We start from the raw sequence: 14,102 nt of genomic DNA on the forward strand, positions 1-14,102 counted from the left end.
AAAAATCCGTCGCTAAATCTTTCGTATTATGGATATACGTAACCCAGATTTCCGTCACAAATTACCGAGGGCATAACCGTTGCAAATTACTGAGGGAATAATCCTGTCGCTAAACATCTGGGAATATGAGTAGCGTCGCTGTGATCACCGACGCAACATTGAAAGATAAAACTTTAGTGACTTACTGATTTTCCGTCGCAAAATGGATTTTTTTTTTTTTTGCCTTAAATTTAGGTCAGGAAATTTCTGAATTATTTCTCAAAACACTTTTCGATTAAAATACAAGGTGATGAAAAATCACAATATAAAATACATTAATATGATAAAATAGGATAAAAATCACATTAATATTTGATGAAAAACCTTTTTGGTTGCGTTCACAAGAATCACACTACTTATCTTTTCCATCAAAATATATTGAAATAATTACTAAATATTAGAACATTTACTTTAAACTAAAAGTTATAATCAAATTTTCAAAATAATATGATAAATAATAAAGTATGTGGACACAAATGTTAATCCTAACTCGAACGATGAGATCGATAAGGAGGTAGATGTGAATGGCCTTGTGTAGAAAACTCCATGAATTTCTGAAACTGTTCTCGGAGCAATCGCGGATTCTCCTGTGACTGTTGTGACTGCTCTCGAACTAAACGTGACTCCTCCTGTGATGCACGAATCAATTTAAAACTAAACCTCGTACAACGCAAAACAATGGCAAAAACAAATTACGTGATCATACATGACAGAGTGAAACGAAGTGTCCAAATAGACATTCCCTCAAACATGTGATGTTCTTACCTTAGTTTTGGGATACCACATGAATATGAACAGGGCAAGCTTCAATTCTCCATACATAGCCAACCTTCATGAAGTTCCGGTGTTAATTTTTTGTACAAATCTTATTGATCAAAATTGAACAATATACAAATGACTAAACTCAAGGTCACCACCCAATAACTACATCAGAAAACTTTTCTAGTACTGTGAAAAAAGCTACAATGATCCTGCAAATTTAAGATGAACAAGCACATAAATCAAACAATGATTATTAACTCCATTTGCACATGCCATACAACATTATCGTAGCATATAATTATGTATACTGCAGTTGAAGTGGTTAAAATGAATACTAATACCAAACATGATTATGATAAAATGCACATTTATGCCCACATTCCTAAACAATGAATTCACAAGCCACACAATTCGATGCCACCTTCGCATTTACATAAGACTAAGAGTGCAGGAGGTCACAAGAGCGCAGTCATGGTTTATCAAATCTCATATCAGATAGAGACAATGAAACACAAACAACAAAGAATGATAAAAAGGGGAAGATAAAGAAAGAAGAGCTTGAACAGAAGAAAATCACAGACAGTTCATCACAAGAAAATACCAACCTGTAACTTTTCAGCGACCTTTTCACAGTCCACTCGTGAAAGACAATAGATGATGCCGCATTCATCTAAATGATTTTCCCTGATAAATTTATCAATATCCTCCAAACACTTTTTGGTCTTGGGGACAACGGAATACCTGCAATGTTCAAATCAAACATGATTCATCCATTCAAACTACATTAATAAGAAGTTGGCACTTGGTTAACACACCATAAATTTAGGCATAAACATACCAGTAAGAAACTTTTGCTGAGAATCTAGTTTCACAATAACATCAGAGCGACGTATGCCAGTGACACGGAAGAGGTATCCATTCAATGGACCTATCGTAATTTTCAAGGTCTGGCCAATTGCAAATAAGTTATCACTGTCCCCACGGTTAACTGCGTACACAAATATTGAATTGAGGAAAATTAGTAACATGCGTACTGTATCCAAAGTTAAAAGACGTGTCTAGGAGTAGGGCATCGTTACATACAATCCTTTTCTTTTGCTTGCCATTGCGTTTTTGGCAAGAGTGATGATCTTGGTGATGATGGTTGGTCGTCAAAGACTAAAGGACCTGGTTCACTATCCTGAGTATAGATCAATGAGTAAAAATATCAAACATAAGCACAAGTTCTCAGTATTTTTAACCAAGGAGGGTACTAGATAAGATGTTATACCTTTCCAGTTGCACTGAAATCACTAACGGCATCAGTATTTTTAACCAACGAGGGTACTAGATAAGATGTTATACCTTTCCAGTTGCACTGAAATCACTAACAGCAAGCTTGACTTTCTCACACATAGTAGCTTTAGCTGTGACGTAGTCACCATTTTCTTCCTCATTTCCAACACATAGAAAGACAATCCCTTGATAGATATGTCTAACAATGCCTTGTTTACCCTGCAAAACGACACAAAATATTTTAAAAAATATCAAGGGTGAGAAGAGATTCAAACATCCAGACAAAAATCCATTCGGAAATAAGCATCGAACCTGAGATGGACCCTCCAGAACTTTAACATTGTCATTAACAACTATAGTCTTACGGTGCAGGTCCTGGGCACTAAGTTCCAGATCGCACATCACACTTTTTATTTTGTTTTGTTGAACAGTTACTGCACTGGTCCGTTTGAACTCTCTTTTAGAATCTACAACAGACAGGAAAACTATGATATAACTATAAAAATGCACTAGACACTCAAAATCAAAGGCTTATACATAGAACAATGCATAAGCTGAATATCGTATCTTGTAAGTACCATCTTTATCTGTGCTTATTATTACACCATTCTCTTCCTTTTTGCTGCAATGGCAAAGCTCTATCAGACATGAAAATCATCGATCTGCAGGATGTGTATGTGTGCACATCTGCATGTTTGTGTGTGTGTGTGAGAGAGAGAGGAGCGAATTTGTATGATATAATGAATGCTAAGTTTACCGAAAACGCACAAGAGCATATAACTCAAAATCATTTCCTCCGCCCGAAGCTGATGAGCCCTCTCCTTTGCCATCCCAAATATCACTATTGTTAATTTCATAGCAAAGTTTTTAATGACTCGACACTTTCACATACTCTAATCTATCAAATTATTCAATATCATAATTCTCATTCTACCTTGTTCTATTTCATGCTAGTTGCTACTATCTCGTCCATCGTCCACTCACAAATCAAACATCCTAAAAATTGCCATAAGACCAAATTTCAATTCAACATCAAGATTTATAGCTTAATATCAACTCACCTTGACACTAATTATGATCCTCCAATAAATTAGAACTTCAACAATCATCCTTCAAATTTTCACTTGAATCTTTAAGTATAGGGTTGTGTTAACCAGTGCCCCCGGGGCATTGGTTAAGGTATCTAAAAAAGGAAAAATTAAATTGAAAAAGACATTTTTTTGACTTTTGAAGCATTGATTACACAATTTTCAATGCAAAAGCTTCTACTTTTGCTTCCTTAACCAGTGCCCCGGGGGCACCGGTTAACATTTCCCTTAAGTATACTATTGCAAGACAGGACACTAATAAATCTAAATCATCGTATCAATTATAAATATTCAATCTTAATCTAGATTATCATAACCAAACTAAGATTCACAGAAGTTGGAAATGCTCTAAATCAAATCATACAAGTCAAGAACAAAAAAATCAAAAAAAAAATCTTAAACTAAAGTATCATCACCTAGCTATTTTGATCCATCACAGTACCCTTGAAAATGTTAAAAAAAAAATTAATTTAGAACTTATAGATCTAATAAAAATTAAATCTTAGTTACAAACCTAATCAAATCATTCACACTTCATCAAGACATCAACAACACCAATGGTATATAACTAACTTCCTCATAATCCACAACTTCACATAATCAAATCCTTTACTAAGTCAATATCTTTTTTTTTTTGAAGAAGAACTAAGTCAATATCTTACATTATACACATCAACAAAGTATAGCATATTATCACCTAGACTAGTATTCGCCTTCAAAACATCGTTGTAACTATCATCAAACTTAATTTAATTTCAACTTATATTTCAAATTGAATTACTTATCTCTAATCCATAATAACTCCAACTATATTACTCTAGTTACCTCTACAACAACCCTAAATATTCAATCAAGGTCTCAAAGGTATCATTGCAAAGGATGACAATATAATAAATCCATCAATATAATTTCAACAAAACAAAAATATCTTAAAACTAGACTATTATCACAAAAAAAAAAATCCATCAAAATATCAAGTAGCTAATTCCTTTAAAAGTTTCTAATTCTTAAAAGAGTAACTAACAAACTCGTCAAACATAAAATCTCTTCAATTCTTAAACTATCATATTCAAATCCAACAAGTAATTTTTCTTTGGTAAAACGACACACATCAAATCCACCATTCAATCCTAACTGAGCAAAATTGTTAATAAAAATAATAAAGCTGCAACTTAAAAATATAGATTAATCCTACTGTTCTTTAATTTACTTAATCACTTTCTCAAAACAATCATCACCATCATGAAGAAACAACACTAACATTCTAACAACAATTGAAGGTTACAATTAAAATGGTTAACAGAGAAAAGGAAACAAAATATTAAGAGAAAAACTTAAGATAAAACATAAGCAAATCTGGAAACTAGGTAGTAAAAGGGAGAAACTCACCAAGAAGAAGAAAAATGGAGTATGTGGCCGTGACCACTTTTCCGGCGCGGTGGAGGTGAACTCTGGTGCGGTGATTGCCGACAAAGTTGCTCTGATTGCGAAATAAACATAGGGGTTTTGTTGCGGACATCACAAGGAAGAAGATGATGCGTTTAGTTTTTCAAACGGTGGTTCACGGTGGCCGGAAAGTAGGAGAGAAGGTGGTGGTTGGGGTTTTTGAAATATCACCGATCTAAAAATAAAAGAGTGGTTTTGGAAGAGGAAGATGAGTGAGTTTCAATGGTAGCGGTGGTTTGGTCATTGGAGGACGGATGGTGGAGTAGTGGTGGCCGGAAGTTTTGGGTGGTGGTTGGGAAGAGAAGAAGAACGCGCTTGTTGTGTTGTTTCAGAAAGGGAGAGAGGAAAAGTAAAGGGGGTTTCTTGTTTCTACCTTCTAATAATAATAATAATAATAATAATAATAATAATAATAATAATAATAATAATAATAATAATAATAATAATAATGTCGCCATTCGAATAATAATAATAATAATAATAATAATAATAATAATAATAATAATAATAATAATAAAACAACAATAACAACAAAATAAAATAGTTGTTTCATTAGGTGTGTGCTCTTAATTAATAGTTGATATCTCACTTTTAAGATAAAATCAAACAAAATATTTTTGGCTCAAAAAGATTAAAATATTTAGAACTAAAATACTCTAAAATATTTCTTGAGATACTCTCTACTAAAATTAAAAGCACGATCATCCGAAAATATAATAGGATATTGAATCCAATTAAAATAAAATAGATTTAGATCTCAAAAGAGAAAAATATTTTCATGCCTTATACTACATTTAACGAATTTATCACAAAACAAACATTTATAAATAAATCAATATAATAATAATAATAATAATAATAATAAAATAATAATAATAATAATAATAATAATAATAATAATAATAATAATAATAATAATAATAATAATAATAATAATAATAATAATAATAATAATAATAATAATAATAATAAGGATATAAATATCAGGACGTTACAATAAGCAACCTGCATTGGAAATAAATACACGAATGCTAAAAAATACAACAAAAAAATTAGATCTAAAAAAGTGGAGGAAGGAAACTAGAGATTCAAACAAAATGAAAAGGAAAATTGAATTAAAATTTGCTGGTGAAGTAGATTGATCCAACGAGAGTTTGAGAATGGTGAGAGATTGAAAATTGATTGAAGGATGATGGAAATGAAGTCTGTACTGTGGGTTTGGATTGGAGTGGGTGGGTGGGGACTGGGGATTGTTATGGAGAGGAAAATATGGTCGGGTCTAGAAAATGATGTTCTACGGTGGTGGAGTGGAAAATTAAACAATAACAATATTAATAAAAACAATTCAAATTTTAATAAAAACAATAACTGTTCAAACCGGTGGTGGCTCCTTTGTTATTTTGTTTACCAATGGTGTTCTACGGTGGTGGAGTTCCAGAGAGAAAGAAAGGTTGGGTGGGTAGAAGAAAATGATGCAAGTTGTCCAGCTATTCCAATTTGTTTTTTTTTTTTTTTTTATAATAGTGGTGTAACGGTTATAATTTTATTTGAATAAACCATCAAATTGATCCCTGTCTATGTACCAATTTTTCAAATCGGTCTATGACTTTATTAATAACTAAAAATGGTTTTATCTTTCTCAAATGTTTCTCAGATTGGTCCCTAACTCTATTAGTTGTTTTATATTTTAAACTACTAATGTACCAAATAAAATCCAAAAGACATTATGTCATTAACCACTAAATAATATCGAAAAGACATTGAGCCATCAACATTTAAAATACAAAACAACTAATAGAGTCAGAGACCAATTTGAGAAACATTTGACAAAGACAAAGACGATTTTGAGTTATTAATAGAGTTGATGACCAAATTGAGATTTTAGTATAAAGATAAGGACCAATTTAATGGTTTACTCAACTTTATTTTAAGGGTTTTTTTTTGACATATTAATAAAAACAATTGAATTAAAATTTAATTTGAATAAAAAATAAGTGATTTTTTTGACATGTTAATAAAAACAATAACAATTGAATTAAAATTAAAATTTGAATAAAAAAATAAGTGAAAATGAAGAAAAAAAAACCAAAACAATACAAATTAGTGGGGTCATTCGTTTGTTAGTGAAAGAAAATGAAAGGTTTTCCAAAAAAAAAAAACTGTTTTGTCAAAAATAAAATAAAACTGTTATAACTTAATATTAATAAAAACCAATTAATCAAAATAACAAAAGAGCCTTGTTGGCGTGGTGGTAAATAGCCTTGTTCCCTATCAAAAGGGCGTGGGTTCAAGTGCTAGCACACAAATTTTTTATTTAATTTACTTTTGTATCATAATATAAAAAAGTGAAAATCTCTTTGTGACGGCATCCAAGGACGTCACTAGGCAATAGGTGAATCTGCGATGGAATATGTGACGGAACATCTATAGACGAAACAAATCCGTCGCTAAATCCCTCACAAAACTTCCAAATCTCGCATTTCTGACGGAATTTATGACGGACACTTAGCGACGATAGATACCCTCGCAAACCCCGTCACTAATGACATCTTAACAGTAACCCTCACAAAATCCGTCACAATTTGCGACGGAATTTAATCCCTCACAAATTTCCGTCGCTAAAACCGAATTTTCTAGTAGTGTTAATAGCCCCATTCAGAAGTGACATGTGTATGTAGTTCTTATTCAAGACATAAAATAGTTTCTCCTTCAAACTAATATTACGGTTACTCACACTTAGAGAAGGGAACCAATGTGCAGATTACATGGTCAAACTTAGAGCTTCTTCTAATATTGGCCTCCTTCTTCATGAGTCGCTCCGTGCTGGTCCTATATATAAACTTTCTTAGAAGCGATGTCATTGCAATTTCTTCCTCCAGGAGTAGTTATCTTGTTTTTGTTTGTCCTTTTATCATTGTAACCAAAAAAAGAACAATTAAAAAGTTGTCAAAATATTATTTATCTTTTTAAAATAGTGACATGAAAGGTGTATTAGTTTTCTCGCAAAGTCGTAGGTTCGACTTCCTCTACCATTATGATAACCTCTTTTTATAGATGATCTGTACGTACATTTTTTTAGCACTTGTTGAGCCGTAAGACTTGTCTTGATCTGGTGAGCCCCTAGAGCTACTAACTTAAACTTTCTTTTAAAAAAATAAAATAAAAAATGAAGGTATATTTGTTTCTTCATCTTATGTTTTGTTTTTAATAAAAACATGTGAATTTGTTACGGGTGTTCGCAGCTCGGTTCCAAAAATTTATATACCCACAATTCAATTTTGTTTGGATGACTATTAAAAAAATATTAGATCTGATCCAATTCAATTTTATGTGGTTTAATTTAGATTGATTTTTGGATATCCAACTCACAATTTTGTGAAAAAATTTATTAAAATTAATATTATAAAAATAAGGTAAAATTATAGGTTTGATAAAAAAAAATATATACCAATATATATAGGGGATACACACTTTTGAGTTGAATTTTTTATTCCATTTTTGCCCTTTGTTTAAACTAATAAATAATTTTTATAATATTTTTTAAATTATAAATAAAAAATTAATTAAATCTCATTAAAATAATAACAATCCACAACAATAGGAAGAATAATCCATAAAACAATAGTAACAATATTTTAAAATATGATAAATTTTTATGTTGACCTTATATAAAAATATTGTGTTTTGTTGTAGCATTCTTCATTCAATTTTGGGTTAAATATGTTTTTGATCCCTATAAATATACCAACTTTTCGTTTTAGTTCTTCTAAAATTTTCCTTCAACTTTTAGTCCCTACAAAATTTTCAATCATTATTTTTGTTCCCTCCTTTAAAGTAAACTCATATGTAGAATTCACATTTTTAAATAAAATTTTGCAGACAAATGTATAATATTATAAGGATCTCTCCCAAAAAAATTTAGAATTTTGTACCAAAACATGAATTAAATATGAATTTTTATATTTTTGGTGGTAAAAAATTTATATTTAATTCATGTTTTGTTAAAATTTTCTAAACAAATTTTAGAGTGGTTTTTACAATATTCTATACATTTCTGCACAATTTCATTAAAAAATACAAATATTTACTTAAAAATAGAAATCAAAAGTAGTGATTGAAATTTTTATAGAGACTAAAATAAAAAATTGACATATTTATAGGGACCCAAAACATAATTAACCCTTCAATTTTACTCTTCACTTAAGTATCTTTTACTGTTTTATGATTTAATGCTATAAGTGTCTATCTTAACGCTATAACATATAATATACTAAAATTTAATAATTAGAAAATAAAAGTAATTGATTATGATTATTGAGTATTATGAAAAACAACAAATAATAGATTAATACAATATATTGTACAAATAAAAAATGATAGGTATTACTAGTTATGTATAAGATTTTAAAATTTAAATTTAAAATCTAATTCAATCCGAGCATTTGTACCAAAAACATATTCAAACACATCTAATTATTTTAAATCACTGTACCATAGTTCTTGTGACCTTCGACCACTAAACTACTTGAACAAAAAATCACTTTATTGTAATCATTCCTTGAATTGATTTCTCTCCCTAAATAACAAAAGGGAAATAGTAACCGTACCCCCGGGACATCGATTAAGCATCCTTAACCGGTGCAGGGTTAGAATGACCTATATAAAAAACTAGTAGTATTTTCCCGCTTTTATAATTTTCTTCTTTTCCGCTCCCCACATATATTACCCAAACAAAATTGGGGTTTCTCTTGCATTGATTCATAGGGTTTCAAGATCAAGCCTCCGAAACCACGATAACACAGGTAATTCTCAATTTTAGTTCTGTGATTTAACCCATGTCTTTTGTTTGAACTGATTCATTTCCAGATTCCCAGTTCTTTTTTTTATGCACTTATCATGTTTGTTGAAAGTCCTCATAGACTTTGTTCAAATTCTGATAATACAACTGTTTCAATTTAGCATATTATGTGTTTTTCTTTTGCTCCTGTTATATTTGTGACTGTAAAAATGATCAGAAATATTATACTTCCAATTTTCTGCAAAGGAGAGTTTAATGTTTTTTAGTTACATTTGCAACCCATTTGAGTTTGGCCCGGTAGTGTTAGCTTGGGACCTTGGAGCGTGCTCCTCTCAAGGTCTCAAGTTTGATTCTATTCGGTGTCATTTTCACAAGTGGTTTGTGGGATTAGACCCCTCAGATTCGTCAGTATGTGGGCCGGATACCGAGTTTAAAAAAAAGTTACATTTCCAGCACTATGTTTTAATTTTGTACTAGTGATACTAGATTCTGATTCTCTAGTTAGTGGGACACACAACTTGAGTTGTTTCAATTCTCATCGTATCATATGATGTCTATTAAAACACCATTATCTCATTTGTTCCTATTTCTTTGAGTTTCGTAATGCTTGTTCTTTTGTGCCGTAAAACACCATGATTTGTGTCTAATACTATGTAAGTAGTACATGTGCGTCAATTGTTAAAGCTTTTTTTGGGTGTCATTTAGTTATTCTCTATATTACATTTGCATTCATACACAATTCAAGTGTACACTATAATATATCGAGTGACACTTCAAATGTCAAATATACATAAGCCATGATGCCTTCATAATCTGTGTGAAATAAGCAAATATGTCAATTATTGTGAGATGGCAGGAGTAATATTTCATAATTATGTTTTTTTTATCAAACAAATTATAAGATTTATTTATTGTTTGATTATGAAATGAATAAGTGGTTGAACATGTTTAGGAGCGAAATTTTCCTCCAAAAGGGAAGGTAGAAGGTAAAGAGAAGCTTAGCAAAAACAAAAGAGAGAGAGAGAGAGAGAGAGAGAGAGAGAGAGAGAGAGAGAGAGAGAGAGAGAGAGAGAGAGAGAGAGAGAAAAGAAAACTGCTCGTTGACAAGAAAATCAGAATGGCTTCGAAGACCCCAATACGGTCCACCACCACACCCCTCTCTAACTCAATCTTCAAATCTAAACATGTATTTCCCATTCACTCTTCTCTCTTGTTTCTTTTCTTCATGAAATTATTCACAATATACACACTCATGAATTTACTTGCTTGTTTTTGTAGATTTTCTTACATGAATGGTGGCTTGTGAAACCTCCAAACCAATGCAAGGGTTTAGCTCTTGCTGGCATTGCTTCAATGGAGTAATTTTTTTCATTTTCATTTTTAGGTTTCTAATTGGTTATCTGTTTGGGTAATTACTTATTGTGACTATTGGTGCTTGCAGGAGAGAAAGAATGTTTTTTTCTTCAGTGATTGTAGAGAGACATGAACCCAATGTTGTAGAGACTCAAGATGGCATCACTGTAATCTTCCGCGGTTTGATTAACGCCTCACGTACGTCTCAAAATGGTTTTTCTTCTGAGGTGGGTTACCCTTTTTCTTTTTCATTCCTCTTGACCCTTATCTAGGCTCGTGGTATTTTACTAGCTGCTAATAGAGTTGATTTTGAATATAATTAGTGTGTTTGGTTATGCTGTGACTTCTGTGACCAAAATTGATTTTAAATAAATTCATTTTTTATTGAAATTGAGTTGTATGTAAAACGTTGTGTTTTGATACATTCGAGTAAAACTGAATTGAATAATAATTTGAGAGTACAAATCAAATTTGGATGCATGAGCTAATTTCAGCTTCAAGTTAGAATTCATTTTTGTGGCAAAGAGTGATTCGACATAAGAATATTTTAAACATGTCAACATTAGTGTCTGGAATCACTTTTAGGCCTCTCTTAAAAGTGAATCTAAACATACACTTAAATTTTAGAATTAGTTTTGGTTTAATTGAGTTTGAAGTTAATTTCATTTATGTTCACATGTTTTTACTTCCAAAGAAAGTTTGATACAAAAAGTAGTGTTAAATTTTTAATTCTTCACAAAATTTGCTGTTTATCAATACCTTTTTGTGTGTGTTTACTTCATGTTCATGGGTCATCCACAGTGGGTTGAACTTGAACCTGAAGCTCCAAGTGATAGTTTCAAAGTTCAAACACTCTGACTCCACACAATCCATAATTGAGGTTTATCAATCATTCAGTTTTATTTGGTAGAAATCAAACTCCTATATTTTTGCTAGCTTTGTTAGGTGAAACTAGACACACGCACAGACATGAGATTTAGAGTCTGGCAATTTTGTCTGACAGGAACCCAAAATCTATACTTTTTGACAAAATCAATTCTGTTAGTGAAACAAAATACTCATAATCTTCAATGGATTGAATAAATACCCTTGTGTGTGATTGTGGCTGTTATTGACACATTTAATTTTCTGGAAATATTCAATGTCTTTCTACAGGTATGTCGCCGTTTCTCGGTTGGATTTCCACACAATTGGAAAAATTATTCAGCTCATGGTTCGGGAAATGAATGGGAAAATGTGGATAAAGTTACTGGTTTTGACGACTCAAATACTTCTTCCCACAAAAAAACAGTCGATGAGACTTCACAGGAAGCTGAAGGTAACAACAATATTGCGAGTGTAAGGTTGTCTCAACCACAAGTTGGCGTGATTTATAATGGTGAAAATGGATTCTCAAATGTTGACAACTCAAATGTTTCATCCCTCAAAAAACCAGCTGATGAAACTTTGCAGGAAGATATGGAACCTGAAGGTAATGACAACATTGCGGGTCTTAAGTTGTCTCAACCGGAAGATATGGAACCGGAAGGCAATGACAACATTGCGAGTTTTGATTTGTCTCAACCGCAGGTTGACGTGATTTCTAATGGTGAAAATGGAGTCTCAAGTGTTGCTGCAGCTGACAATAGTCAATCTTTGATGAGTGTATTTGAATTTGATCCTACCCATGAGCCAAATAGTGTTAGATCTCCACTTTACGCAAAGAAATTGAAGTTTGACGAATTATCAAGTGACCGCAAGGATAAGAAACGTACCAAGAAGAAGATTGTAGAGGATAAGAAACGTACCAAGAAGAAGATTGTAGAGGATACTGGTAATTTGTGTAGTAGTAGGGTGCTGACAAGAAGCATTGCCAAGAAAAGTCACACGATGCTTAAAAAGGATGGGAAAACTGCCGTGAAATGTTTCACTTCTCCTGTTAGAAGATCTACCAGGCTACTAAATTATAAAAAATGAGCTGTTTACAATTATTCTATTGGATTTTGGTCCTAACTGAACAATTAGTTGGCTTGCTTTTGAAGATATATAGGTGTAGTGTTCATAGGATTTGGAGGCCTTTCGAATGTTTAAATTGGTGCCTCAGGAATCATATTCCATAAGTTTTAGAGTCTGCTTCTTTTATTTGTACCTCCTTTTTTGGGTTGTTGAATTAAGGGTATATATGCACATCTGATATATTTATTGATTTTGTGATCTTTGATGCTGTTATGGTTTTGGGAATCCGCTATTTCAATCTTGCATTTCTTAAATGGTGCACTAGTTCGTTACATATTCATACCTATTAATGAATATCTATCCTGTTTTATCTTATTATCTTCATCACTTAGGACCTTTTTGGATAAATAGCTTATTTGCAGCTGATAATACAAGTGCTTGCTTTGATAAGTGCTTAAGTATAAGCTTACATAAGCTATTTCTATAGTAAATGAAAAAAATGAAGTTAAATTGTTTTTGTATATATAAGTTGTTTTCATAAGCTATTTTGGACAACTTATGAAATAAGCTAAAAAAGAGGCTTATGAAAAAATGTCATAAGCTATTAATAAAAATTCTCCCAAATAGTGTTATAAGACTTATGCAAGTAAACAAGTTCAAATAAGTCAATCCAAACAGACCCTTAACATAATAATATCATTGCCTCCACAACACATCTTTGTGGTTATATGTGGGACCAGGATTCCCCATAGTAAGATAATGACACAGTTTCACACAATTACATATCTCAATCATTGATTTAAGATCAGATGGTCCAGATTACACTATTAATTTTACCATGCTAGCGTGTATTAGAAATAATTTTTTTATTTATGGTCCAACCTTACATTCATCGCAAATCGCAATGGTACGGTTTGTAGAAGTGGGTCATCTCTCATTTACACCACACTATTAACACTAGTGTGGATCGAAATGCACTTACATGTCATGGCTAAAATTAGTTAAATGGTAAGGTAAATTTACTTAGTTATTTGGTTAATACCATTAAACACTTCAACTAGATGAGTCTCTTATGAAACTACTAGGTCATGTCTTAGGGTGCATTTGATTTGCTAAAAAACAAGTGATAAAATTGAACAATTTTTTGTACCTTGTTTGATTTAGACCCTAATCATTGAACTAGACAAAACAGGTAGCAAGTGTCCGGATAAAAGCATGAATTTGTGTTTCTCACTAAACTGTGGGATAACATTTTGTGTCCAACAGTACAAACTATCAAAAATACCAAAACATGTTTTTTATTTTCTAACATAAAAAGTATTATTTTTTATCGATCCCAAGTAAAGTTTTGTACTGTTCTATCCAATACTTACTGTTTTACGAATCAATCTCACCTAATACATCTA

At 31.6% G+C, this 14,102-nt stretch overlaps 2 protein-coding genes across 3 annotated transcripts; one reads left to right on the plus strand and one right to left on the minus strand.

The window, feature by feature from the left end:
• Positions 1–389: 389 nt before the first annotated feature.
• Positions 390–4,967, minus strand: LOC146921464 (protein RNA-directed DNA methylation 3-like). 2 transcript variants are annotated; one of them, XM_085714871.1, is made up of 11 exons: positions 4,554–4,682; positions 3,011–3,072; positions 2,845–2,917; positions 2,655–2,698; positions 2,389–2,543; positions 2,146–2,295; positions 1,885–1,981; positions 1,640–1,789; positions 1,407–1,542; positions 805–868; positions 390–668 (listed from the first exon to the last, which is right to left on the minus strand). In XM_085714871.1, the coding sequence occupies exons 3-9, from the start codon at positions 2,904–2,906 to the stop codon at positions 1,472–1,474; spliced, it is 729 nt and encodes a 242-aa protein (XP_085570997.1). In that variant the 5' UTR covers positions 2,907–2,917; positions 3,011–3,072; positions 4,554–4,682; the 3' UTR covers positions 390–668; positions 805–868; positions 1,407–1,471. The 2 variants fall into 2 exon arrangements, with proteins under 2 accessions (XP_085570997.1, XP_085570996.1); XM_085714870.1 differs by lacking the exons at positions 2,655–2,698; positions 2,845–2,917; positions 3,011–3,072 and having other exon boundaries at positions 4,554–4,967.
• Positions 4,968–9,172: 4,205 nt separating this feature from the next.
• On the plus strand, positions 9,173–12,969 carry LOC146921465 (uncharacterized). The gene is made up of 5 exons (XM_085714872.1): positions 9,173–9,412; positions 10,361–10,594; positions 10,687–10,766; positions 10,850–10,988; positions 11,917–12,969. Exons 2-5 carry the CDS (start codon positions 10,526–10,528, stop codon positions 12,715–12,717), a joined length of 1,089 nt encoding a protein of 362 aa, XP_085570998.1. The 5' UTR covers positions 9,173–9,412; positions 10,361–10,525; the 3' UTR covers positions 12,718–12,969.
• The last annotated feature ends 1,133 nt before the right edge of the window (positions 12,970–14,102 follow it).

The sequence above is a fragment of the Medicago sativa genome, chromosome 5 (genome assembly GCF_051527215.1).
Source record: "Medicago sativa cultivar Bolivia chromosome 5, Bolivia_mono, whole genome shotgun sequence".
NCBI lineage: Eukaryota > Viridiplantae > Streptophyta > Magnoliopsida > Fabales > Fabaceae > Medicago > Medicago sativa.